This window comes from Contarinia nasturtii, unplaced genomic scaffold (genome assembly GCF_009176525.2).
Source record: "Contarinia nasturtii isolate CC-2019 unplaced genomic scaffold, AAFC_CNas_1.1 Cnas_scaffold_864, whole genome shotgun sequence".
Classification (NCBI taxonomy): Eukaryota; Metazoa; Arthropoda; class Insecta; order Diptera; family Cecidomyiidae; genus Contarinia; species Contarinia nasturtii.
In genome coordinates, this window is record NW_022198211.1 from 3,689,908 (window position 1) to 3,713,686 (window position 23,779).

At 35.3% G+C, this 23,779-nt stretch overlaps 3 protein-coding genes across 13 annotated transcripts; 1 reads left to right on the forward strand and 2 right to left on the reverse strand.

The window, feature by feature from the left end:
• Nucleotides 1-6: 6 nt before the first annotated feature.
• Nucleotides 7-8,946, reverse strand: LOC116342390 (protein kinase C-binding protein 1-like). 2 transcript variants are annotated; one of them, XM_031769981.1, is made up of 12 exons: nucleotides 8,479-8,946; nucleotides 8,116-8,329; nucleotides 4,867-6,513; nucleotides 4,593-4,777; nucleotides 4,452-4,521; nucleotides 4,171-4,351; nucleotides 3,893-4,049; nucleotides 3,630-3,822; nucleotides 1,248-3,517; nucleotides 1,109-1,163; nucleotides 784-996; nucleotides 7-712 (listed from the first exon to the last, which is right to left on the reverse strand). In XM_031769981.1, the coding sequence occupies exons 3-12, from the start codon at nucleotides 6,508-6,510 to the stop codon at nucleotides 410-412; spliced, it is 5,271 nt and encodes a 1,756-aa protein (XP_031625841.1). In that variant the 5' UTR covers nucleotides 6,511-6,513; nucleotides 8,116-8,329; nucleotides 8,479-8,946; the 3' UTR covers nucleotides 7-409. The 2 variants fall into 2 exon arrangements, with proteins under 2 accessions (XP_031625841.1, XP_031625842.1); XM_031769982.1 differs by lacking the exon at nucleotides 7-712 and having other exon boundaries at nucleotides 879-996; nucleotides 1,071-1,163.
• A 959-nt stretch (nucleotides 8,947-9,905) lies between these two features.
• Nucleotides 9,906-18,514, reverse strand: LOC116342295 (E3 SUMO-protein ligase RanBP2-like). The gene is made up of 9 exons (XM_031769818.1): nucleotides 18,187-18,514; nucleotides 15,970-17,685; nucleotides 12,980-15,830; nucleotides 12,596-12,883; nucleotides 12,063-12,513; nucleotides 11,183-11,976; nucleotides 11,064-11,114; nucleotides 10,308-10,936; nucleotides 9,906-10,245 (listed from the first exon to the last, which is right to left on the reverse strand). The coding sequence occupies exons 1-9, from the start codon at nucleotides 18,253-18,255 to the stop codon at nucleotides 9,943-9,945; spliced, it is 7,152 nt and encodes a 2,383-aa protein (XP_031625678.1). The 5' UTR covers nucleotides 18,256-18,514; the 3' UTR covers nucleotides 9,906-9,942.
• Nucleotides 18,515-18,950: 436 nt separating this feature from the next.
• Nucleotides 18,951-23,534, forward strand: LOC116342522 (methionine-R-sulfoxide reductase B1). Of its 10 annotated transcripts, none has more exons than XM_031770171.1 (5): nucleotides 18,951-19,062; nucleotides 19,521-19,684; nucleotides 20,731-20,946; nucleotides 21,039-21,158; nucleotides 23,237-23,534. In XM_031770171.1, the coding sequence occupies exons 2-5, from the start codon at nucleotides 19,549-19,551 to the stop codon at nucleotides 23,428-23,430; spliced, it is 666 nt and encodes a 221-aa protein (XP_031626031.1). In that variant the 5' UTR covers nucleotides 18,951-19,062; nucleotides 19,521-19,548; the 3' UTR covers nucleotides 23,431-23,534. The 10 variants fall into 10 exon arrangements, with proteins under 10 accessions (XP_031626031.1, XP_031626032.1, XP_031626030.1 ...); XM_031770172.1 differs by having other exon boundaries at nucleotides 18,960-19,058; XM_031770170.1 differs by having other exon boundaries at nucleotides 19,029-19,146.
• The last annotated feature ends 245 nt before the right edge of the window (nucleotides 23,535-23,779 follow it).

Below are 23,779 nucleotides of genomic sequence, written 5' to 3' on the forward strand. Positions count from 1 at the left end.
TATCATTATTATGATTCTTCCGAATTGTTTTTTCATTCTTTCCATTTTGGAAAAATTTATACCTTAATATACATAGTTCAGGTCAATTCAATTTATCAAACTTGATTATTCAAATAACTTGCAAATATAATGTATTAAATTCAAAATATATATGACCGTTTTTTTAGTTCACTTGAACTAAATGATTGAGTTCAAACTAATTGTTAGAAAAAAAAACATTGCAATTTCGGCACCAAAACAAAATTCCTTGAAAAATATATATGGAGTTATAAATGATGATTTAAAAAAAATGTGTCCTAAGTTGATTAATTTGATCGTTAACACGAATTGTTTAGCCTAAGAGGTTGAAATTGTTTATAATGAAAATAATAGTTCCCATTTTTCTCTTGTTTGTTATTTGTTATGAATCTTATGGTATGATGATGGTTTCAGTTGTGTTCGACTTTCGACTCTGTGCATGTGAAGAGGTTAAAAGGGAAACACCTGACGATGGACCTGATGGTACGCTTGTAATCGTTGCGAGCTGGGATGATGTTGGCAAAAATATCGCATTCGAATGTAGCAGAGATTTGGATGCAGTACTAGCCCAATTTGGAAGTGATCGACCAACAATGATACAAGATTGCTGATTCGGTAACGCTGATTTTGCCTGCGATTGAATACCTTGACTTATGTTACGCGACTGAATGCCGTGTGACGGAACCATGGAAGTCTAAAAGGGAAAATAATATTCATTTACCACTTTATTATTGACTTCATCTAAAATGGTATTAGCAAACTTACGAGTGCATTTTTCGGTAAAATATTACGCAAACCTGGCACCACACCAAAACTATTTGGTGGTCGTATTGCATCTGATACAGTTGCACGATTGGCAGATACATTCAAATTATCGTTTTGAATTGAAACTTGTGACTTTTGATGCTGCGATACTTGTGCTTGTGGTTGAATCCTCACGTCTGATTTGGATGAGGTTTTTGTGTTGGTTTTTCGTGACTAAAACGCAAAGATTTTGAATTTATTCAGTTGTAAATCAGAATAATTTTTATACTTCAAAAATAAAAAATTACAAGCTACTGAAGAGTAGTAAAATGATTTAGCGCCTTACATTCTGCACGTTCTGGGATGCTTCCATTTGAACACAAGTCGTCATGTGTTGTTCCCTTCAAAAGCGAATCATAACAAAGAAAGTCAATAAAACAATATTTGGAAATTATTCAAATTGGGTGTGTGTGATGAGTACTTACCAATGCTTTCGTTGGCATATATATGAACAATAAGATGTATTCCAGCAACAATAAAACTGTGCTTCTTTCAAACAATTGGCGCACCATTGTTTCTTTTTTGTTTCGTCCATGGATCGGATTCGCTCCATTTCGCATTGTTTGCGCGTTTCATTAACCACCCGTGTTCGCTCTTTTTCCATGTTTTTCTTCATTTCACTGAGTAGTCGATCAGTGTTTGCTCTAATATCGGCAATTTCTTTTGCATGCGCATTTTTCTGTTTTTCCATTTCAAGTTCTAATAGGCGTATTTTTGCCTCTGGATTTGACATATTCGCTAAATCGCCAAGCGTATCTTCGATGACCGATCGAAAGAAATCGGTCATTTTATGTGCATTTTCCATGAGAGTTTTACACAATGAACCAGCCTCACTTGGAAAGGCTGAATCACATTCAGAACGAAGTGGCGCAACTGGACGATGTGTTAATTGTGGCGGATTTCGTCGGATTATTTGATCGGTTACAGCCGATGCCAATGATTCGGTAATCATTCCATTGGAAATGGTATTGATTGAATTTGGATTCAGTAGCGATTGGCTTACGCTAACCACAGTTGGTATAGCTGATATTGAGGTAATCGACAGTGGTGGCGGTCCATTTAAATTTGATGTCGATGTCACCGATGATAATGGCTGATTTTGTGTGAGCAACGAAACACTGTTTGCACTGCCAACAACAGATAATGGTGGCGGTTTTGTAGAATTGTATGTCAAATCAAGTCGCGGCAAACCATCTAATGGAATACACACCATATTTGTTTGATTCATTGGTGGTTTAACTAGTGTATTTGCACGCGGTTTTAGTATTGATGTTGTGGCATTCGACGACGACGGACCTTTTGGAAAAGTTTTACGTGCATTTTGCTGTTGATTCTGTAACGTCATTTTGTTGATATCTTTCACTGAAATTGAGCCACGAACTCGACTATCACTAACGGTTGACGTTAACTTCGCTGGTGAATTTGTACTAGTTGATAAATCGTCCTCAATAATCATTAAACTATCATCATCAGAACTGGTTTCCGTTTTAATGCTTGTCAAATTCTCATCAAAACATGCATAATTTTTGGCTGGCGTATTTTCATTTGAACTTATTAAAGAGATTGGTGTTTGAGATGCTGACGGTGTTTGATTGCCCAATGAATTCACAGCATTGTTTTCATTTATTTCTGGCTCTCTTTTAATATCAATAAATGGCACCAACAGAATTGGCGATGAATCATCTTTACTTCCAATCCGTTGGATTTTTGTATCACGACGCGTACGTGCAGCACCATCAAGCGTTCGTTTATCTTCTGTATCACATGTGGAGTTTTTGTTTTGAACTGATTTCGAAGTTGTGCTAATCTTCTTGCCAACCAATTGTTGTTGTGCCCGATCTGGTGCTGAAAGTTTCTTAACCAAACCAACGCTACTCAAAATATTTGTTTCGATAAAGGAATTTTCTTCAATTTTTTCTTTCAAATTTGACGAAGTGGTTGGATCATCGACTCTTGCATTTTTCTGCAATTTATCTGGCATTTCAGCTGCATCGTTTGCCTTTGTGGAACTATTTGAACTATCGATCGATAATTTTCTCTTTTTGGCTGTGGTTTTATTGGTTTTCTTGGCTACAGCAGCAGTAGAAGCAGCAGCAGTAGCCGCGGCATTCACAATCAAATCAGTCTCAACTCGTTCGTTTGTCGATTGTGAATTGTAACGAACAAAGCTCACTTCCGGTGATTCATTGGCTGAATTCAAATCCAATTTGGAATGAATGGCACTTCTACGTTTTTGATCGAGTTTTTCAACTGCCATACTCTTCCGTCGCATCACTTGATACGATTTATGATCGAGTGTTGATAGTTTTCCATCACTATGCCGATTGGTTGATTTGCTGCGCTTAATTCGGGTGTCGCTGGTTTTTCGACGAGATAAAACGGCTGATGGTGGTGTTGGTGTACGCGAGACAGCAATTTCGCCCGTTATATCGACTGTTCGTTTAATTTGTGGCAATTCCTTTGCGATTTGGTCCTTTTTCACAACGGATAAATTATTGTCTGCGGTTTTAACAATTTTTAAAGTTAAATCCGGTCGTGCTGTACTGCTACGGCGACGACCACGTACACTTCGCAAACCTGGTATCATATCAATTAAATGTTGTTCAGCCATTTGGGGATTGAACGGTGTTTTTAATTCGGCGTAATTGAACTGGCCATATTTTGCTATTATGTTCTCGATATATACGTCCACTTCCTTTTTAATCGAAGGAAAAGAAAACAATTTGTTAAAGGAAAATTTACGACAATACAACACCGGTAATCTTTAGACAATGACTTTTAAAATAAACTGGACAATTAATGCTCACCTTGACACAATCGGCAATGGTATTCCGTTTGTATTTATTTGTCGGTGGATTTGGATCTTCACGCGAATATAAAAAGCAATCTTTTGCCGGAATATTTGCTCTGTCATGTTCACCGAAAAATCGTACGTCTACCAATGTTGAATTAATCGACATCGCTTTGGCCGGCCAATACGGAAATCCTTTGAGTTTGGCCCTATATGTATATGGTTATATATAATAATATGTAACGTAAAATAAAAGGTACGTGAATTAAAAAAAATTACCATAAAATCAGATGCGGTTTAACACAAGTTTCTGTAAACCAATTGTCTGTCATTGTATTTGCATTGAGATAGCATTCGGGGCAGGTTTCAATATCGCCAACTTCTTGTTTGCTTACTTTTTGCAATGATTTTGCCGCTCTGGTCACCTTGTAATTATCTACGATTTTATAAACATTTGATATTTAAATTGACAATAACAATTCAATGAATAATAATGTAACATTAGAATGTGATAGATCACAGCGGACGAAAGTTTGGGTCGAGGGACAAATACATACCCGAAAAATAAATGCTGCAATTGTGCAAAATCCATTTTATATCTGATAAAAATGCTTCTGAATTTGTGTACATCAAATTATCGATGTTGTTTTCAATTTTACTCAAATTCATCTGATTGACTATGACATCAGCGTATCCTGGATTTTGAGTTTTGTTCACAGGAAATTGAAATTGTTGAAGCTGTTGAAGAGGAAAGAGACAAAAAATACATTAAAATCGCCGACGTCATTTTAAAAAAATAAAAAGGAATACGCTTAGCAACATAGCAACTATATCTTACATTGGGATCTTGCAATATTCGATTCATGGCATATTTCAACAGTTTATTGAAGTGTTTCACATCAAATTTCCTGAAATGATAATCAAAAGTATTATTAATTATCAATCAGTTGAATAGGTTAACAGTGGCAGTGTCTCTTACTTTTTCTTATTCTCTTTATCGGCAATTTTAATTTCAACACATTCGGGGCAAGGCCATTTAGCCATTTCAGCTGGCGAGAGTTGTTTCATTTTCAAACAGTTCGCATGATACGATCGGACACAGGTTGAGCAAAATAGGTTTGTGTCAAGTTGATGGCAACGCCAACAATATTTATCCCATCCAGTCTGTAATAAAAAAAGGCAAGAATGTCATGAATGTACAGATATTTGAATCGTTTAATGTTCATCATTGATTATGAAATGTATATATTTACTTTGAGTTCATTTGCCTTCGAATCAACGTTGAATGATTGCTTATTGACCGCTGTGCTTTTTCTACGTTCAATGATGTTTGGTTGTTGCTTTGTAAAATAGTCCAAATCATCGTCATCGTCATCAACGCCACTGTTATTGTCAGTTTCGTCATCCGTGCCCCGCGTAACTTGTTGAATTCCTTTCAAAAATTGCTTCTGTTTGGCCGAAAAATCCGTATTCATCGATCTAGTGTTTCTTTTTCCGGTGCTGCTATTAAAACTACTTGTGACAGATCTGTCACTTTCTTTCGACATACTGCGAACACTGCTTGAAGATGGGCTGGAACTTCGATTCACGGGTGTCGAAAACTTTTCATCGGCTGAACTATTACTAATTTCAGTTAAACTGTTGTTGTACTTGTGCTTTGATTTTCCAGACTTTGTTGGACGACGTTCACGTTTACTATGTTCAATTATAAATTCAGATAGTACTTTGGATTCGTTTACTGTTTTTTGCAATTGCTCAAATTCGCGTTTGATTTTTTTTGCCGACACTAAAATTCGGCCGTCATCATCGTCTTCAATTGTATGACTACTGATTTTTATGTCATCGACCATGTGTTGTTGCTGCTGCTGCTGCTCAATACTGTTTTTATTCGACAATAGCTCTTTTTTTATTTCCAATTCACAATCATCGATTGGCCCTCTATTCATTTCGAACGACAACTTACTTTTAACTTGCTCTTGTTGGTCAATTTCTTCGATTTTTTCTACATTCATGACATGCAATGTGCTTTCATTTGTAACATTTTTTGTTTGTTGTTTTACGTCTACAATTTCATTGTTTTTAATGAAAGACGGCGAATTTTCAATTTTATCATCAACTGTCATCGTCGTCGATTCTGCCGAAGTCTTTATTACTGATGCACACGATGATGATGATGATGATGTTGATGTTGGTTGTTGGGCACATGTATTTGTATGGTTATTATTTTTCACACTTTTTATCAAAATTCGATTATTATTTAGTAAATTTACAGTATGACCAAGAGTTTTTGGTGTCATTCCACCAGCATTGCTGCTAAGATTTGATGTGGTTGGCTCTTGCACTGTCATTTTTATTGGTGATTGTTTGCTTTTCACCGTCGAAATCGGAATGGATTTCGGCGGTGATTGTGATTCGGTTGCTGTTGATACAATGACAGGCTGGACGTTGGTTCGTGGCATGAGTTTTACATACAGTATTTTATTTAGATTGGATTGTGGTGACATTTGGATGGGATTAGTTTCGGCTGGTTTTTCTATGATCACCTGATTGGTTTTTTCGTGTGGCAATGGCTCTGAATCTAATTTTAACGGTGACTGCGATACATTCTCAATACTTTCTGATTGTTTCTCATCCACTGAGGCTGAGTCCAAAAGTGTTTCTTTTAACTCAACCGTTTGGTTGCCATTTTCAATATCTGTGCTCTTCATAGATTCATCAGCATCGTATAGACTATGTGAAAAATTTCCATAATTAGATCCATTTGGAATAAACGACTCATCAAAATCGTCTTTACAATTATCTTCTGTGCTTGTATGCAGTACTATTGATTCGATGGCTTTCTCCTTTTCGATCTCATCGATATCCGATACCGTTTCCAATTTTGATTCTTCATCCATGTTCTGAAAAATATAACAATTTCTTTAATTAAATATCGTCATAGTCATTAATATGAATCATGAAGTAAAAATAAACATTCATAACTATAGAAACAACAATTTTTTAAGCACGTAAGTCTTGAATGGAATTTTAAGCAGTAACATTTAAAATACTCGTATATAATGAAAATATTATAAGCATAAAATTGCGATAGCTTTGATTTCAATGTATGTGTCAAACAGATGGGTTTTGCGTTCTTTTTTTTTGTCTTATTTGTTTCACTCTTTCTTCCGATTACAGAACAATGCTGATGAATAAATGCGTGTTATTTAATTTTTTCGATGCATCCAGACAGACAAACTTCAATGCTTAAATCATTTGTTATAGACAGCACTAACTGTGTCAATTTTGTTGCTATTGCTGTCGAATTTATGATTCAATTGAAGGTGGACTCAGTTCAGTCGTTCTTCGTAAAATGTGACCGACGGTGAGGAAAAATAGGCACAACAAATAAAGGAACAACGAGCGTGTGTTTTAATTCTAAACTGAATCGGTCATTGCGTATATGCATGTTTGTATGTATGCATTCATCGGTAACAGCTATCCGTAAACAAATATCTATATATGATTTTCATTTTGTATGTGTCTCTCTACTCATCGAACGAAATGGAAGTGAATATACACATTGCGCCATTTACATTACAGATTACGTTGTTTCATTAGAACAATGTTCAACAACAACTGTGTATATATATGAGAATATTAAATGAAGTCAATATGTCATACACAAAAAGCGCCCAACATAATTTAGTCTCTGTGTGCAAACAACACAATGAACATTTTACGATTTTTTTCTTTGTATTAATTTAAAAAAAAAAAAAAACAAATTTTTCTCTCAATACTTTTTTATGGTATGAACCGAATCGGCGCAGTAGCACGGATCTCACAAGATACGCACACCCGAAGTCGAGCCGAATGCCACTTTTTTATGCACACATACACACTACTTTTTTATCTTGTTTAGATTATTGCATAGATTACAGCCCTGATTAAATTCAATAAGGGACAATATGTTTATATTTCAATCAATATAATTGCAGTACCGAATTTTTAGAAAAAAATGCAAATCTAGAGTTTTGCTTGTGGTAACTCTTGCTCTCTACAAGTTTTTTTTCCATATTTCATAAATATTAAACGAATTTTTGAATCATGCATGCTTCTTTGTCGCAAGAAATTATTGAAATGTGCGCAAGCATTTATATTTGCAAAAACTCTCTATATTTTGATATTGACCTTTTCCTATATATCATAAGCATTTGAAATGATTCAAGAAAAATGGGACAATAAACTTTATACAACAAATTGAAATCCACAAAAATTGAATTTTAAAAATATAAAGCTATCGACACATCTATATTCAGTGACCATATCTGCTCGCTTTTTATGTAACACAAGAATTTTTTTGAAATAAAATGTTGATTTCATTTTTGAAATATGAATTTTCAAAAGAATTTTGTCTTGCTTTTGACTGATTTTGGGGCGAAAAAAAGTGAAAATGAATTAGTAATGTCACTATTATTGAAAAAAAAAAAAAAAACTCAAAGCCATAATGCATGTTTTCATACCTGACTTGTTACGTTTAATTAGTTGTTTATTTTAATATGCGATTTAAAGTGCTTTATCTGCACAATATTGTTGAATTTTATTCAAACAAGTAATAAATCCTCGATTTCATTTTACTGCAGGATGTGTTCAATCATTACTGCGTTTCCCAGCCAATATGAAAAAATCTCAATATTTTCTGCACATCTGTAGCAATGCGATATGTACTCAGCAATTCTGAAAAAGTAAATTATAAGAAAAATTATTGATTAAAAAACGAATAAAATGATGGATGGAGTAGAATCGAAAATAAATATGATTTTTTTTTACAAATGCAAGAGAGTGCTGAAAAATGGCAATCCAATATATGGAATGTGTGAACAAACCTTTGACAGATATAATGACTTATTCATTCAATGAAAACTTATTACTTTCAAGCGATTTAACGCGATTTCGACTCCATTCTCTGTATGAACTATATACAGTGTGGACCGTGTGTTTTCTGGTTATCTGGGTACCGATGATTTTTATTTTAAATGTCCGCTATATTATTTCTCAATAATATGGACGATGAAATTTGTTCATATAGTGATTGCCTGTTTATCGATCGATCTTTTCTCTGGATGCCACCTAAACACTTGCCTCGTTAGTTTTTTCAATTCCGAAATTACGAATTTATTTTTAAAAAAATGGTTAGGGTTATTTTTTTTCTCTCGGCATTTAATCAAGTTACAAATTTACAATGAAGGAAAAAAAAGAATCTCATTTCACAAAATCTAATACAACGCCGAAATAATTACGAGAAATCACTTTATTTTACTATAAGTGTGTTCTACAATACACTACCAAGATACTATAACTCACTCAGTAGAAAAATGTGCACACAAAATCCAAGACACATCCATGCACACGCATACAAAGGTGAATTATAGATGTATATATGCGCCCAACACACACATTCTCACGCACGCTTGCCGAATGAATTCAGTTTTCGTTTTTGTATGCATGCATCTGTATTGGGGTTTGTGTATTCGGTATATGGTTTTATTGTTGTTGTTGTTGTTGTCGTTGTTTCTACTCGGTCGCTTGTTTGCGACTCTCATCGACGATATATGTGAACGATAGTCTAATTCTTTATACGAAAGAGACAAAGCGACGTGTGTAACAAGACGTTGTTGTGTCTTCGGCTGGATGTAAAAACGAGTACGAGGACATATTGTTTGGCATGTGTATGCGATTCTATGTGTATGTACATTTTATCTAGACGACAAGAACAAATTAAAAAAAACGTGAACATAAGAAACGGAACTAACAACACCAACCAAATGACTTTCTTCGCCGTAATTCCACCAATTAGCACAATGCTCCGCTCTGTTCTCTGGCCATTTCGCCGCATTTCACTGCTTTGATCATTATGACTTTTGCAAATTCCTTTGAGAAAACCATTCGAATCACATGATTAAAAAAGACATTTTATGAAATTTGTAACAGGTTCAGAATTATTATGAATTTTATTTGCCAGAATGTATTTTTTTTGCAATTTATATAGTTTTTTTTTGTTACTTAAATGTATCGTTTTTGAAAGGAACTCTTAAACTATATCCTATTGACCTAAATTCCTTAAAATAGCAATTAAGATTTCATTTTCGTTTCGTAATTTTGTTTAAACAAGTTTTGTTTTTACAGCACTCAATTGAAAATTATCAAAAGTCAAGAGGCGCTTTTCACAGATTTGATTTTTTTTTGCGTGTATGTGTAACTTATATGATGAAAAAACTTTTTAAAAAATAAAAAAGAATAACATTGATTGAAATTTTCGTAAAATCTGGATGCGTTTATCGCATTTTATTTCAACGAGCTTTCAGGTTTTCGATGCAACTTTGCACGACGTTATTGAATTTTGTTGCTAGATCGGCATTTTTAAATCGAACTGATAGACTTTCAAGTTCACCATTCTCTTGTTCTTCTGCAAAATTTTGGCCCACCCAAATGAATGCCTTATCGCTCTGCTTCATGAAATTGATTTGTAGGTCAGCACTCAATGCCATGTTCAATACCAGCTTGTGAATTTGCTCACGACGTAACAGCAAACGATAGGAATTGTTAACTGGATGGTGCAACACTTTGAATTCGCCGACACCTCTCTCTTTCCACTAAAATTTCGAAAATGATTTTAAAAAAATGAAACTGTGAATTGAAATTCGCTAGAAATTACCTCTTTGTTAACTGAATCGAAACGATAGAGTTTGGCCCGTTCACTGAACAATTTCTCTTCATTTTCCTCCCCTGTGCTAACTTGAATTTCATCCGGTAGTGCAATGATTGGATCATAGTGTGGATCGTAGTTGGCATCTTCTGTGTGATTTTCACCGTCATCGATTTGAGGCGTTGAATTTTGATTATTTCCATTGGTGCCATTCTGCGGTGCCATCAAATTGCTAAACGTATCCTTATTCGATAAACCAAAGAAACCGCCGGTCGGTGTGGATTTACCAAATGTTGTGGATCCATTCGAACTGTTTTGTGCCAATGCAGCAAAACTTACAGTACTCGATGATGAAAATGGTTCGCTGTTATCGCCATTGCTTTTGGCAAGATCGGCAAAAGACATACCAGTTGCGCTACCAAAAACTGATGGTTTTTGTGCGGTGTCGGTGTTTGGTGACGATGTTTGGTTTGTAGTGAATGGCGTCACAGTTGTCGATGCTGGTAATTTAAATCCGAAAGTATCGTTTGTACCATTTGTACTGCCGCCGAATAAATTTGTGGCCGGAGAAGTTATGACATTATTCGTTCCAAATGTAGCCGTACTTCCAAAGAGTGGCTTAGATTCAGTCGGTTTATCTACGAAAATGAAGTAAAATGTTCAATTGTTATTAAAGATTTAATTTTTGTTCCATTTGATTTCTTTAAACCGCCTAATTTTATTGTTTAACAAAAAACATAGAATGTGTAAAAGTTCGTGACTAACCTTGGTTTGTACTTGTTGCTGTTTCTAACGAGAATGGTGACTTTTTCTCGCCTGATGAAAAGAAGAAAAACAAAGGACTTAGAATTGCAAAATAAATGTGAAATTAATAGCAATAATACCATTGTTTCCAAATGCCGGTGTTGATACTCCAAACGAGAATACTGGTGTTGATTTTGCTGGTTCAGCTGATGATGTCTTTACAACATTTCCACCAAACAAATTCGATTGACCAAATACTGGTGTGGTATTTGTTGAATCTTTTTTCTCGTTGGTAGTTGTAGCTGCTGAGAATGGTGATTTGAAACTGCTGCTACCAAAGAACATGCCCGTTGACGTTGTGTTATTTGCCGTTGACGAAAAACTGAATCCATTGCTTGCGCTATCATTTCCAACCGATGCGAACGAGAATGAATTCTTATTGTCCACCTTCTTCGTGTCTTTGGATAAATCATTGTGAGCCAATTCAACTTTTGATGGTGGACTCAGTGGTAGCGGATTGTCATCGAATTGACCAAAATTTGTATGTTTCACTTCAGAAAATACAAAATCATCTCTGCAGCCACGGCAACCTTTGCAATCTTCATTTTTGTTATAGTCGTAGTAATTATTGGGCAGTTTGAGCTCAGCAAGTCTTTTACTTTCCTCATTTGCAACAGTGTCCGTTTGATCATTATCATTGCCATTGATTTTCGGCGCATTACCCGACAGTGCTGCGTCAATTGCCCTTTTAAAGTCTTTGGAAATGTCTTCGGTTTTGAAACGCAAAGAGAAATTATCCAATTCATATGTTCCTTCGCTAAAATCATTTGCAATAAATTGCCATGATTTTGGATCTTTGACCTTATATTCGATATCTGATGTTAAAATATGATTCAAGCAGATCTTGTGCACTTGTTCTCGTCGCATCACAACACTAATGCAGAAATAATTTGAAAAAAAGAAGAAAAAAATCCATAAATTTTAATTCACAATTTCTGCAAACAAAAAAAATAAACTTACCGCAATTGACCGGTTTGCTTGTGTTGTAAAATTTTAATGTCGCCTAGACCACGTTCACGCCATTCTGAATTACGGAAACGGAACAGTTTTGCACGATGTGAATAGAGGATATTTTCATCTTCTTCACCGGTTTTCACTTCAACTTTATCGGGCAATGGGATAACTGGCGCAAAATATGCGGTGTTCTCTTCTTCTTCAACATTTTCATCATCCGAAACGAGCTCAAGCTCCTGTGTAGTATTAAGGGCTTGTTTTCCAGGACTCTTTCCTTTGAATACAAAATTGAATTCCTTCTTCGAATCTATTTGTGGAACACTGGGTTCAGTCGCATTGAATGTTGGCGCTGGTGTAGTGGTAGCGGTAAGATTTTGTGAACCAAACGTAAAACTAAATGTTGGAGCTGTACTCTGAGCGCTACCCAAATTACCGAAACTAAACTTTGATGCGCCAGCTACAACGAAAATTTTTTAAACATTATATTTAAACTGAAAAAAAAAATAAAACAAAAAACAAGCTTAGCATTTTCTACTTACCGTTTGATGAACCAAAAATATTGGCCTTTTCCTTTTTCGGAATAGTATCGTCCTTTGGTTCTTCACAGCATGCGCAGTGCAATGCTTCGCTAGCATTCGATGTATAGCATGCCTTGCACGACCATGATCCTGGTTTGGGTTTGAATTGGTCACCGAATCCTTTATCAGACGATTTTGCTGCTTCATTCTTGGCAGATGTGCTTTGGGTTGGAGGAGCAGCAGAACCGGCTACTTTTGTACCACCCATAGCACTGGAGAGAGTACCGAAACTGAATTTTGATGTGGTAGCTAGAGTGAAAGGAGTTACACGTTCCAAAAGAATTGAAAAATTATTGAAATTTATAAAAATAAAGCAAATACAACACGTAAAAGTTTTACGCTTACCATTTGTTGAACCGAGAATGTTTGCTTTCTCCTTCTTCGGAACTGTGTCGTCTTTCGGTTCTTCACAACATGCGCAATAAACTGATTCGGCTGTATTCTGCGTGTAACATGATTTGCATGACCATGATCCAGGTTTTGGTTTAAATTTATCGCCAAATCCTGTGGTGTCAACCTTGTTTGATGGTTTTTCAACAGCCGACGCCTGGATCGATGATGATTTGACCGGTTGTGAACGGCCATCTGTCATATTAGCTTGCGCACTTAAAACTGTTGCATAGAATTGTTTACATATTTCAGCAGTTTTGAAGCGAATTGCCAACATTTCCACTTGAAGTTCATTTTCCGAATAATCCTGACCGAACCACGTTAATGCCGTCTCTGTGTTTGGCATCTTATTGAATTTGGTGTTCTTTGCCAGCAATTGATTGCAGCACAATTTCAACACTTGTTCACGTCGCATCAATAGTCGAACTTTGTTTGGATCATCTTTGCTGACCATTACTTTCATATTACCGATGCCACGTTCTTTCCATTCTTTCAATTCTTTTACATAACGAAGCAATTTAGCGCGATGTTCAAACAAGATTGTTTCATTTTCTTCGCCCGTTTTTACATCAACCAATTCTGGTAATGGAATGACTGGCTCGAAATGGGCGGTCGGTTCGTAATCGTCTTCATCATCTTTGGCCGAATTAGCCGAAGTATTTGCATCGTTTTGATTGTGTTTTGGAGTTTCCGGTGTTGCGGCATTTACCAACGCTGATGTTTCGGTTTTCTTCAATTGTCCAATGCTGCTGCTGAATGAAAACGGTTTCGATTGATTTGCAGTTGATGATGCAACTGAAGATTGGACGCCAAATGAAAATGATGCAAACGGATTTGGTTTGGCTGCTTCTGATGTTGGTGTTTCTGTTTGCTTTAAATCTGATGTCAGTTTTATGGTTGGCGATGAGAATGGAGTGGATGATAGTGGTTTGGATGATAAATTGCCAAAAATCGTCTTCTGTTCTTGAGTTGTCGGTGCAGTTGCTGTAGATGTAATTGTTTTTGCGCTGACATTCATGTGAATTGGTGATTGGGTTATTTTTTTATCTTGCAATGCAGCTGTGATGGTTGGATTTGCTGAGGCGGCACCAAATGTCGATGTGGTCGGATTGTTTTTTATGTGTTGCGGTGGAATGGTAACACTGAAATTTAGCGACGATTGTGTTGGAATTGCTGAAAGATTTTGTGGTAATGGATCAGAACTTGTGATCACCACATTTACCGGTGGTGCTTTTTCGACGGGCGTATTTTTAATTGATGTATTCCATTGGTTTTGTGGCGGTGTTTGCGATGCAGATGTTCCTGGTTTCATAAATGAATTAAGTGGTGTTGATTGTTGATAAGACTGCGGTACTGATGATGCAATACTCGATGCAGATGGACTGCCCATTGCATATTGTTGAGCCGCTGGTTGATTTGATAGCGGATGATTGTGTTGCTGCTGTGGTTGATGTTGCATCATCATGGATGCCATCAAATTCGGATTATGGGCTTCACCAAGCATTTGTTGAGCATATAATGCTTGTAAAGCGTACATATCATTACTGTACGGTAACATTGGTGGTTGTGAGTAATTTGATGCTGCCATTTGTGGTGATTGACTGACGGCTGCATTTATAAGTGCCGCTTGATATGTTGATGGATTCAACGGCATTGTACCATACATATTGTTCATCATCGTACTCATGTTGCCAAACGAATTGTTTAAACCCATTTGATGTTGATGCGATGTTGGAAATGAATTTTTGCCTGCAGTGTTGGGCATTTGTGACGATTTTGGTGTTTGTTGGTTCAACGTTTGACTTCGATTTGGGTGCACAATCATCGATGTATTATTCAAATTTTGATTTTGATTATGCAGCTCCAAATTCAAATAATTATCATCCATAGTTTCCACATCGTCAATATCTTCTTTGTTGAAATTTTCTTCAATGTTTTGAACACGATTACGCACATCAGTCACATCATCTTCGATGTGTTGCACACGATAGCGCACATCATTGACGTCGCTAGTTAAAATGTTCAGCGATTCCATGATTTTACGGATCAATCGTTCAATATTATTGTAACCAAGGTTCGGTACAGGTGTGGCTGTTTCTCGTTCAGATTCTTCCAAATCGCTTCGTCCATTTGCACTAACAAAGCTATCACTCATACTTTGATTCGTTTCGAATTTGCGAGTTTCATTTTGCAATCGCTTGATATCCTCATCGATTATCGATTTCAATGGATGGTTTCTTTCAATATTTGGCCCCTCCAACAAATCAACCGTTTGCTTCAAATAATCTCTGGCTTTATCCAAATATGTACGCTTATTTTTCTTCGGTGTATCCGATACTTCCGTCATTTTGCGATACGATTCAGCTTGGAAATATGTGGCAAATGGTAATTTGATTCCAGCCAAATCTTCAATGCACTCTTCGTATGCATTATTCTTAAAATAACGTCCAGCTAAGAATGTGATCGCTTCCTCTGCCAATTTATTTACATCTTGTTCGATTTCAAAGTAATTGTTACCGACAACATATTTGAACAGACGACGGAACGGCTCAGATGATGAACGCGAGCTGTTTTGTACACGAAAAACGTACAGCGAAAACTTGAACAAAGCTTCGACACGATCTTCCAAAAATTCCCGTTCTTCTTTAACCATAGTCTTGTCCACTCTGCTGCTGAGAACTTTACCCAAATTTAGCAAAATAATGAGGTCCATTTTTGTTGACCCAACACCCCGTACTGCCTCTATGCCATAAACCAGTGTTGTACCTAATGCACCCAATTCTTCTCCGCCAATATTATTACAGATCTGTCAAATGTTAGAACATATGGAAATCGAAAAACGTAAATAACAATGAAAATTTGTCAATTCTTTCAACTTTATTTTATACACATTTTTAAACAATAATGACGAAAAAAACATGCACAATAGTATTGACAATACATACCTTGTATGCTGCTGTCCACCATTCACTTTGTTCTTCGGTAGCTAAAATGTTTGCCATATTGGTATATGGTAACATTTTCGGTTTGTTTGTATCCAATGTTGGAACGTTGCTTCCGAGCAATGTATTATTCATGCTAATGCTTCGTTTCGTTTGCAACGTGGCGGCAAATAAGAATGTATGAATGTCAAGTTGATTTAATGTGTCCGCACTACAGTTTATCAAATTTTTCGTGGAATATTTCAACTTCTGAAACAATCCACATTTAAAATCAGGTTCGATTGTGATTTCTGTTTGATCGAAACTGTTTCCAAGTGTCAAATAAACCAAATGGCTCAAGTTCGATGGATCGGCTTCTTGTGCCTTCAATTCGAGTGCATTTAATTTATTTTTATCTGGCCATTCGAATGTTGGTTTTTCGAATGCGGAACTTTTAACCAAATGCGATCCAGATACTGCATTCTGGTGTTCTTTGTTGGTGACAAACAGGTTACGGTATAACTTTTTTCGCCAATCCGAATCAGCAACAATTGATCGAATTTCATTCAGTACATCGTCTTTATTCGACCAAACGCTGTACTTATCAGTGCATATCTTTCGTAAATTGGCCAAAACGGCATTTTCAGTGCTGGAACCGCTTGAAATACAAGATTGCAGTGTGCGTGCCACTTGTAATACACGAAAACTGCTCTGTGCTTGCCATAAATCGATTAGCCGTTTTGTTGCTTCCGATGCGTTTCTCAACCAAAGCTGATTGCCATCGATTGTACCAAAATTGAAGGCCAACAAGAGTAATGGTAATGTGGTTTTGGTCGTTTCAAGGAAATTCGCACGTACAGATGTTTCGATTGCCCGTTTAAACAGTAATGATGCTGCATGAAGAGCAAACTGACCACGGAAATGTATTAAAAAATCGGCAAACAAATCACGTTCGGAATCGGGGAATGAACATGCTGTGGCCACTTTATTCAAGTTTTGATCCAGTTCAAATAGTAAGTTTGTAGCCTCAAGTAAATTGTAATCAATGGCATTAACATCTTTCGGAGAGCGGGTCAATGTGAGAAACAACTGACGTTCAATAGATGATATCAATTGTAGCCAGTATGTCCAATTTTTATTCAATGTGGCCGCATTTTTCGCTTTGTATTTTTCAAGCACGGCCGATACCGCTGCATACCAATCCGTTGAATTTCGGAATTTATTGTTTGGCTTCATTTCAATGTCCAACACATATTTGAAAGCCTCATCGATGCGATTTTGTTGCAAAAAATGATCCACCAATCGAGTGTGCAAACCAATATCAAGGGGTCGTCGAACGATTTCTTTTAAAATCATATCCTGTACAATGCCTTGATCGGTGCCATCGGTGAATTTCAATTTCAAATTCAACACGGCCGGATCGTGAATGCCACGCGATTCAGCCAATTCATACCAGTGTCGAGCTTTGGCCGGTGTTACATCAGAAAGATCATTATTCTGTAATAACTTACATATTTCGATCAATAAATCCGATTGTTTTTTGTCTAATTCCAATGAACGCTGATAGGCAAACAATTGTTTATCGGGACGCTTCAGCTTCTCGTAGCACTGACCAAGGACTTTGTATGCGGCTGCATTTTTGTCATTCGCTTGTATATAACGTTGAATATATTCCAATGCCGAATTGTATTCACCGATGTTGAAATACAATTGAGCAATTCGATAGCCACGAAGATTTCTCTGTGTAACACACAAAACGAAAAAGAAAATATTAATGAATTTACTGGATTTGGATAAATAAATTGTTGGAAAAAATACATAAAATCCCATTAGAATCGACGATAAAATCCCTAAACAAACAAACATATTTTTAGACTGAACACAATGCATTGTGTACTGTGCATTGTGTATATGCCGGTTATATTCATTTCTATCACTCGTCCATTTTGTCAAATGAAACGCTTCATTCGTTGTTGTCATAAAACTGTTTTTCAATCATTTTGCATTATTGGCAAATGAGACCGAATTTAACATTAAACGATGGACAGAATCACTTCGTTTTTGTCGAGTTTCGAATGAATTCATGTTGAATTTAGCATCCGAAGGTCATGTAAGTTTCAATTGGTTTGACGTAAAATATAAATTCAAACGTAATAGGTGACAAAATTTTCATGATTTCTTTTTATCTAACAAGAAGAACGCAATTTTACAAATAGAAATTACATCTTTTTTTCTACTTACTTCATCTTCGCGCAACTTTGATAGCGTTGAACGCACATGTTTGTCGACATCCTTCTTTGTTCGCAACATCGTTTTTTTCTTCTTTATTGAGTGATCTTCTCCTTCTTTTTAATACGGATAATTACTACACTTAATTTTAAAATTCGGTGTGATATTTTTTCACTAATCACACAACCTCAGTAGACGTTGTATGTATGATTCACTATTTTTTATGTACGATAAAATTAATTTACGAGGCGATTTGTGTATTTCTCTCACTTTTTTTGTTTCAAATCCAAGTGACTTACACAGCACGTCTATCGTTGAGATTTGTTGAAATAGCTATGGCGGCATAAATTTCATGTTACTGTTGCCAATACGATGAACAGAGGAGTCGAAACAACGTACATGTGTGTCTAAGTGCGACGGAATGCTTTCTCATGTTCAGTTCAATGGATGGTATTGCGAAATTCGTTTGGTAACAGTACGCAGCCACTTTTTTATATTGTTTAATTCTTGCACAAAAAATCACCAGCGCTTATTCCTATGAAAATACTGTTGCTGACAAAAAAAAAATGAAAAAATATTTTAAATCTTTTATTTATTTATTTTTTTTTTTAAATAGAAATTCGTGTGTTTTAGCACGAATTAATAATGAGTAAAACTAAACACACGAACTTGAAAATATTGACAGTTCGAATTTCACCACTGAACGTAAATTGCGCGCTCAAATGTGAATCGGTTTTCATAGTACATGTCTCGCTCTGTGTGCGAGTGAAACAACTATATGTGCACGGAACGAAGAGATCAAGACAATTGTGAGGAATATACGAGAATTGTCAAACAAAACAAAAACCATCGACCATACGTCGTTGCTCAACGTCGTGTGATTGGTATGTACGTAACTTCTTCATTCAATTTGATAGTTGTGTTGTATGGTTTGTTTTTTAATTTCGTCACTCGGTGAAAGTCTATAAATAGGTCTGTTGCTACTATATTGTAGAGATTTCTATATTGACACGGTAACTTATATTTCACACCTAAATAGAAACGAAAGAAAAAGTTTTTCTCTGAAAAATCTCGTGGCGAATTCAATTCATTTGAAAAATATTCATATTAACCCTCATCACAGACGACACACAAATACATGCATGTACGCAAAGAGGTTTTCTTCGATTCTAATTGGATTTTGTTTGTCAATACTTAAAACTCTATACAAAATACAAGTTCAATGATATACAATACTTCGTGTTGCGGTTATTTAACAATACATATTGCAAATGCGTGTGTCTGTATGTGTGTGCGAGTATTATAGAAAGAGAACTAATGTTATTTACGTTTTTTTTCACATACAGACTTTGAGCAAGGAAACGAAAACATCGAATGAGTTCAGTGAAGGTGTCATTTGGCTTTTGGAAGTTATCTAGTGTCGTGGTTCAAAATTTTAGCCGTCACAAGTATTCCACATATCGACAGATTGTAAATCGATTAGGTAGCAGTAACCAAATAGCAAATACAGGTTAGTTTCATCATGTACAGCATAGTGTCTTAGAGTGGTTGTCGCACTAAGTGCGTGAAAAAATTGAAAGAAAATTGTATTTGCTCTGGATAAGCCTACGCTCGATTTTATGTGTATGAAGAAAAGTGGGTCATGCAAGCAATTGTGAAAGGAAATCAAATGCTTTAAGTTCCGTTGATTTTTTTTTATCGACGTTTAAATCATACGACGTTTGATTGATATTTTTCAAATATATATATTGTTTCATAATCTGTATACGTGCGACAATGTCTATAGTAGAATATGATCGATTTATTGAGAATCATTCATAGAGTAATACAATATAGTACTGGATATTTAAAACGAAGAGTAATGAGTTTAAATGCGTAGTTAGTTTGAAAACGTCACAGACCATTAATTCTAGAACAGAAAAAAGTAAGTGAAAATAATGAGTGAGAGCAATGATTCCGATTGATTGGGAAAGACCGTATGTAAATCATCGGCTTGATTTCTCGATGTTGAGAGAGAAAGAGATGAATCGCGCGCTTCAATCACTATGATTCATAATTTGTATTTTAATCCGATGATCGTGCGCGCCATTGAAGTTTACAATCAAACTCATCTAAAAATGAAATTACTTATTTTTCAACATCGCATATTTTTATACACATTACGAAGCTCAATGGGAATGGCGTAACGATCTCTCGGTGTGTGCTATTTATATTACATTGAATAAATATACACACATTTACTCACTCCAGTTATCGGCAACTGTGTCTTCAGAGATGTACTATTCAAAAGCGACCACTTTATTTGTACTTTTCAAGCGTTTTCTATTTACATTGTTTTTCCAACGATTCATGATTAGTTCGCATTCATACGTCGGCCAAGAAACACGCTTTTCTTTATTATTGTCTTCCTCTCAATCACATCTTTTATTTACGACATGCAAAGTTGCATGACAGATTAGCTATCAACTCGAGTACTAATTTTTTATGACTCCACTTTAAACTTTTATCGCTGTAATTGAAAAAGAAATTCTCTGCATTGATAACCTCATCATATAGCAATTACCAAATCCGTCAGCTACAGTGAACCAATTTACCTCAAATATAATACGTTTGTCCGTCGATCGTTCAGCACCTACAAAATGGAAACAAAAGAAGCGCTTCGACAACGTTTAACACCCATCCAATACCAAGTTACACAGGAAGCTGGCACCGAACGTCCGTTTACTGGAAAATACAATAAATTTTATGAAACTGGCGTATATCAGTGCATCGGTGGGTATTTTATTTTGTCAAATTTAGTTTAATTTTTCCGGTATTTTGTCAATTAAAATACAATATTTTATAATTCTTTTTCGGCTGTGTAGTGTGTCATGAAGATCTCTTTAACTCTGATACTAAATACGACTCGGGGTGTGGGTGGCCGGCATTTAACGACGTTGTTGAACAAGGAAAAGTCACATTGCACAAAGATACCAGCATCTCAGGTATTATATTACATAGAAAACCCTTTTTGATCAATTACATTTGCAAAAAAGAAAAATTCTTTTTCCGGTGTAAATATGTCTTGAAGTATTATTGACAAAACCAAAATGAAATATATCAAGTTTTATATTTTATTTGACTGTCATTTTGGTTTTGTCAATTAATTCAATTATACTTTGCAAGTGTGAATTAAATTCGCATACATGTGATACGCTATATATTCGATACGCATTTGCTGTTGTTTGAAGTGTGAGTGAACCAAACTCAAAAGAAAAATCGATCAATTATTAAATTTGATCCATACAATACAGTTGTTGGATGTATTAGATGACATATATGTGCGCATTCATTTTACATTCGATTGATTCGTGATTTTTTGTTATATCTGCTTTCGTTTTAATAACACCAATCAGATTTTTATATTTTTAATGCTATGGTCCCTTTTTTTGCTTTATGGCCTTAAATGACACGGAACTGCGGTTTTTGTGGTGTGAATTTATGCGTGTTTGCTTTCCTTTTTTTCAATTATTTTTCTCAATTTTTTGTCGTTGTTGAACGAACAGCAATCGCTCATTTTTTTGTCATTTCTATAGATAATTTTTTACATGCCAATTTTGGCCATTCTGACATTGCAGTATTATTTTTTTCGTTTTCAATGTCATCGATTCTAAAGTGAAGCCATACATGGAATTGATATTTTGCGGGCAGACTAAACAATTTAAGCAGACTAAACGCTTTGTTATATGCAATGTTTATTGAAATCTATTCAAATCATCCAAATCAATGGTGCATTGTTTGTTTAATTCGCTTCATCATTCTCTCTCTTTTCTTCGAATCGTTCAGTGTAGCAAAGCCAAAGTAATTTAATTTTCAGTCTCTACTTCAATGCTTTCAACTCAGTTCTAGTCCAATTCCATTGCTAAAAAAAGTGAAATAAAAAAACTGTGAAACTATTTTATTAACTATTCGCTTCATAAACAAATGTGCTAGAGAACAAAAATAGGTTCACCATTGCATAGTTGAAGAGAGAGCAAATGGTGCACTTAAAATTATTGAATGTTTAACAAAAGTAGAGCATAATATGTTCTTCACTTAATATTATATAGCGCCATATTGCATGACTGATTCCATGGATATCGCCATTCAACAGCGGTATTAATATTTCTCTTTTGTATTGAACGATAACCTTTTGAATGGCGTGGCTCATTAGGCTCGACTTTTTCAGTTTTTTTTTGAATATAACTTTTTTTGTCTTTTCGGAATGACTTAATTTCTGTGATTATGACCAAAGCCAGATTTATGTTTTTTTACTAAAATTGTGTGAATAGAATTATAATTAAATAGATTTCGGCCGTTATAATTGTAAGCGATTGGGTGATTAGCAATGGTGAAGGTAATCTAATTCAAACTTTTTCTCTTTTTTCTCTTTTGTTTATTTTATTCTTAACTCTTCAAAACACAAACAAACAAACAAATCTTCGAACTTTTGCCACAAAAATTCTAAACCATCACAACATCGGAAAATTATTGTGCGCGCGCACACACACAATGGCAAATTGTGCATGCAATTCAAATGTATCCATCATCGCGCTCTGGCAAAACACTTATTCTATCGTCGCACTAATAATTATTTGGGCGATATTTTACCATATTCAACGTGAAATTCCACTATTTGGCAAACCAATTTTAATATCTTATTTTTTTCCACGCAATTTCTTTTGTTTTCTTTATTTATATCTTTGTTTCTTTCTTTCTTTTCTTCTTTTGCGATTTGGCTTTGTTATTTCCTTGTTTTTTTTTTGTATAATAATATAATCTCATTTCGTTCATCGTTCATTTTTAAATCAACATTCGTCTCTTTTCACATTGAATTCATATGTTATTTATTAATATAAAATACTCACACACCAAACATAACGGCTCATAACTAACACCATCCATCCCTTTTCGTTAATTTGCACAAAACTCATTTCATGTTGGCATACAACTCGTATATTCGACTGACGACTAACATACATTCAAAACACAAAAAATCATAACATTCACTCCAAATCAAAAATCATATCGACAAACAAATCAGGCACCAATTTACTCCTTTTAATCAAAAATCCAGACCGCGTCCGGACGGAAGTGAGATGCTCGAAATGTGGAGCACACATGGGTCACGTGTTTGAGGATGGTCCAAAGCCAACACGTAAAAGGTATTGCATAAATTCAGCCGCTATTGATTTCATCTCGGCCGAAGAACGAAACAAAAACCAACAAAACAGTTGAATGCAGAACGAACATTGATTGTAAACGAAAAAAAATTCTCTAGCATTAAACAAATTCAAACTAATGATTGTTTTTTTATAAATGGTTTTCCAAACAAAAACTTATCGGGTGTGTTTTTTTTTTAAATTTATTTGTATATGTGAGTAGTAACATTAATGTCCAAATAAAATAAAATTTGATTTTGCTTAACACACTAAGTTGTTTATTTCAAATTTATTTTCTTAATTGGCTAGAGAGGAAAAAACGTACGTAATTGAACGGTATGTACATTGTATTTGTGTACTTCATCAACAGATGGCGCCAGTCATCACAATCAATATCATTTCAAATTACAATCTTAACTCAGTAT

What these genes read in the sequence shown, in the direction of transcription:
- LOC116342390 (XM_031769981.1), bottom strand. Translation starts at nt 6,510, where the DNA reads ATGGATGAAGAATCAAAATTGGAAACGGTATCGGATATCGATGAGATC. An exon ending in GAATATTGCAAGATCCCAAT is followed by an intron (nt 4,352 to 4,451) that starts GTAAGATATAGT and finishes CCTCTTCAACAG; the next exon opens with CTTCAACAATTTCAATTTCC. An exon ending in CCATTGCCGATTGTGTCAAG is followed by an intron (nt 3,518 to 3,629) that starts GTGAGCATTAAT and finishes TCGATTAAAAAG; the next exon opens with GAAGTGGACGTATATATCGA.
- LOC116342295 (XM_031769818.1), bottom strand. Translation starts at nt 18,255, where the DNA reads ATGTTGCGAACAAAGAAGGATGTCGACAAACATGTGCGTTCAACGCTA. An exon ending in TATTTTTGGTTCATCAAACG is followed by an intron (nt 12,514 to 12,595) that starts GTAAGTAGAAAA and finishes TTTTCGTTGTAG; the next exon opens with CTGGCGCATCAAAGTTTAGT. An exon ending in AAGCAAACCGGTCAATTGCG is followed by an intron (nt 11,977 to 12,062) that starts GTAAGTTTATTT and finishes TTTCTGCATTAG; the next exon opens with TGTTGTGATGCGACGAGAAC.
- LOC116342522 (XM_031770171.1), top strand. Translation starts at nt 19,549, where the DNA reads ATGAGTTCAGTGAAGGTGTCATTTGGCTTTTGGAAGTTATCTAGTGTC. An exon ending in TGGCGTATATCAGTGCATCG is followed by an intron (nt 20,947 to 21,038) that starts GTGGGTATTTTA and finishes TCGGCTGTGTAG; the next exon opens with TGTGTCATGAAGATCTCTTT. An exon ending in CAAAGATACCAGCATCTCAG is followed by an intron (nt 21,159 to 23,236) that starts GTATTATATTAC and finishes CAAACAAATCAG; the next exon opens with GCACCAATTTACTCCTTTTA.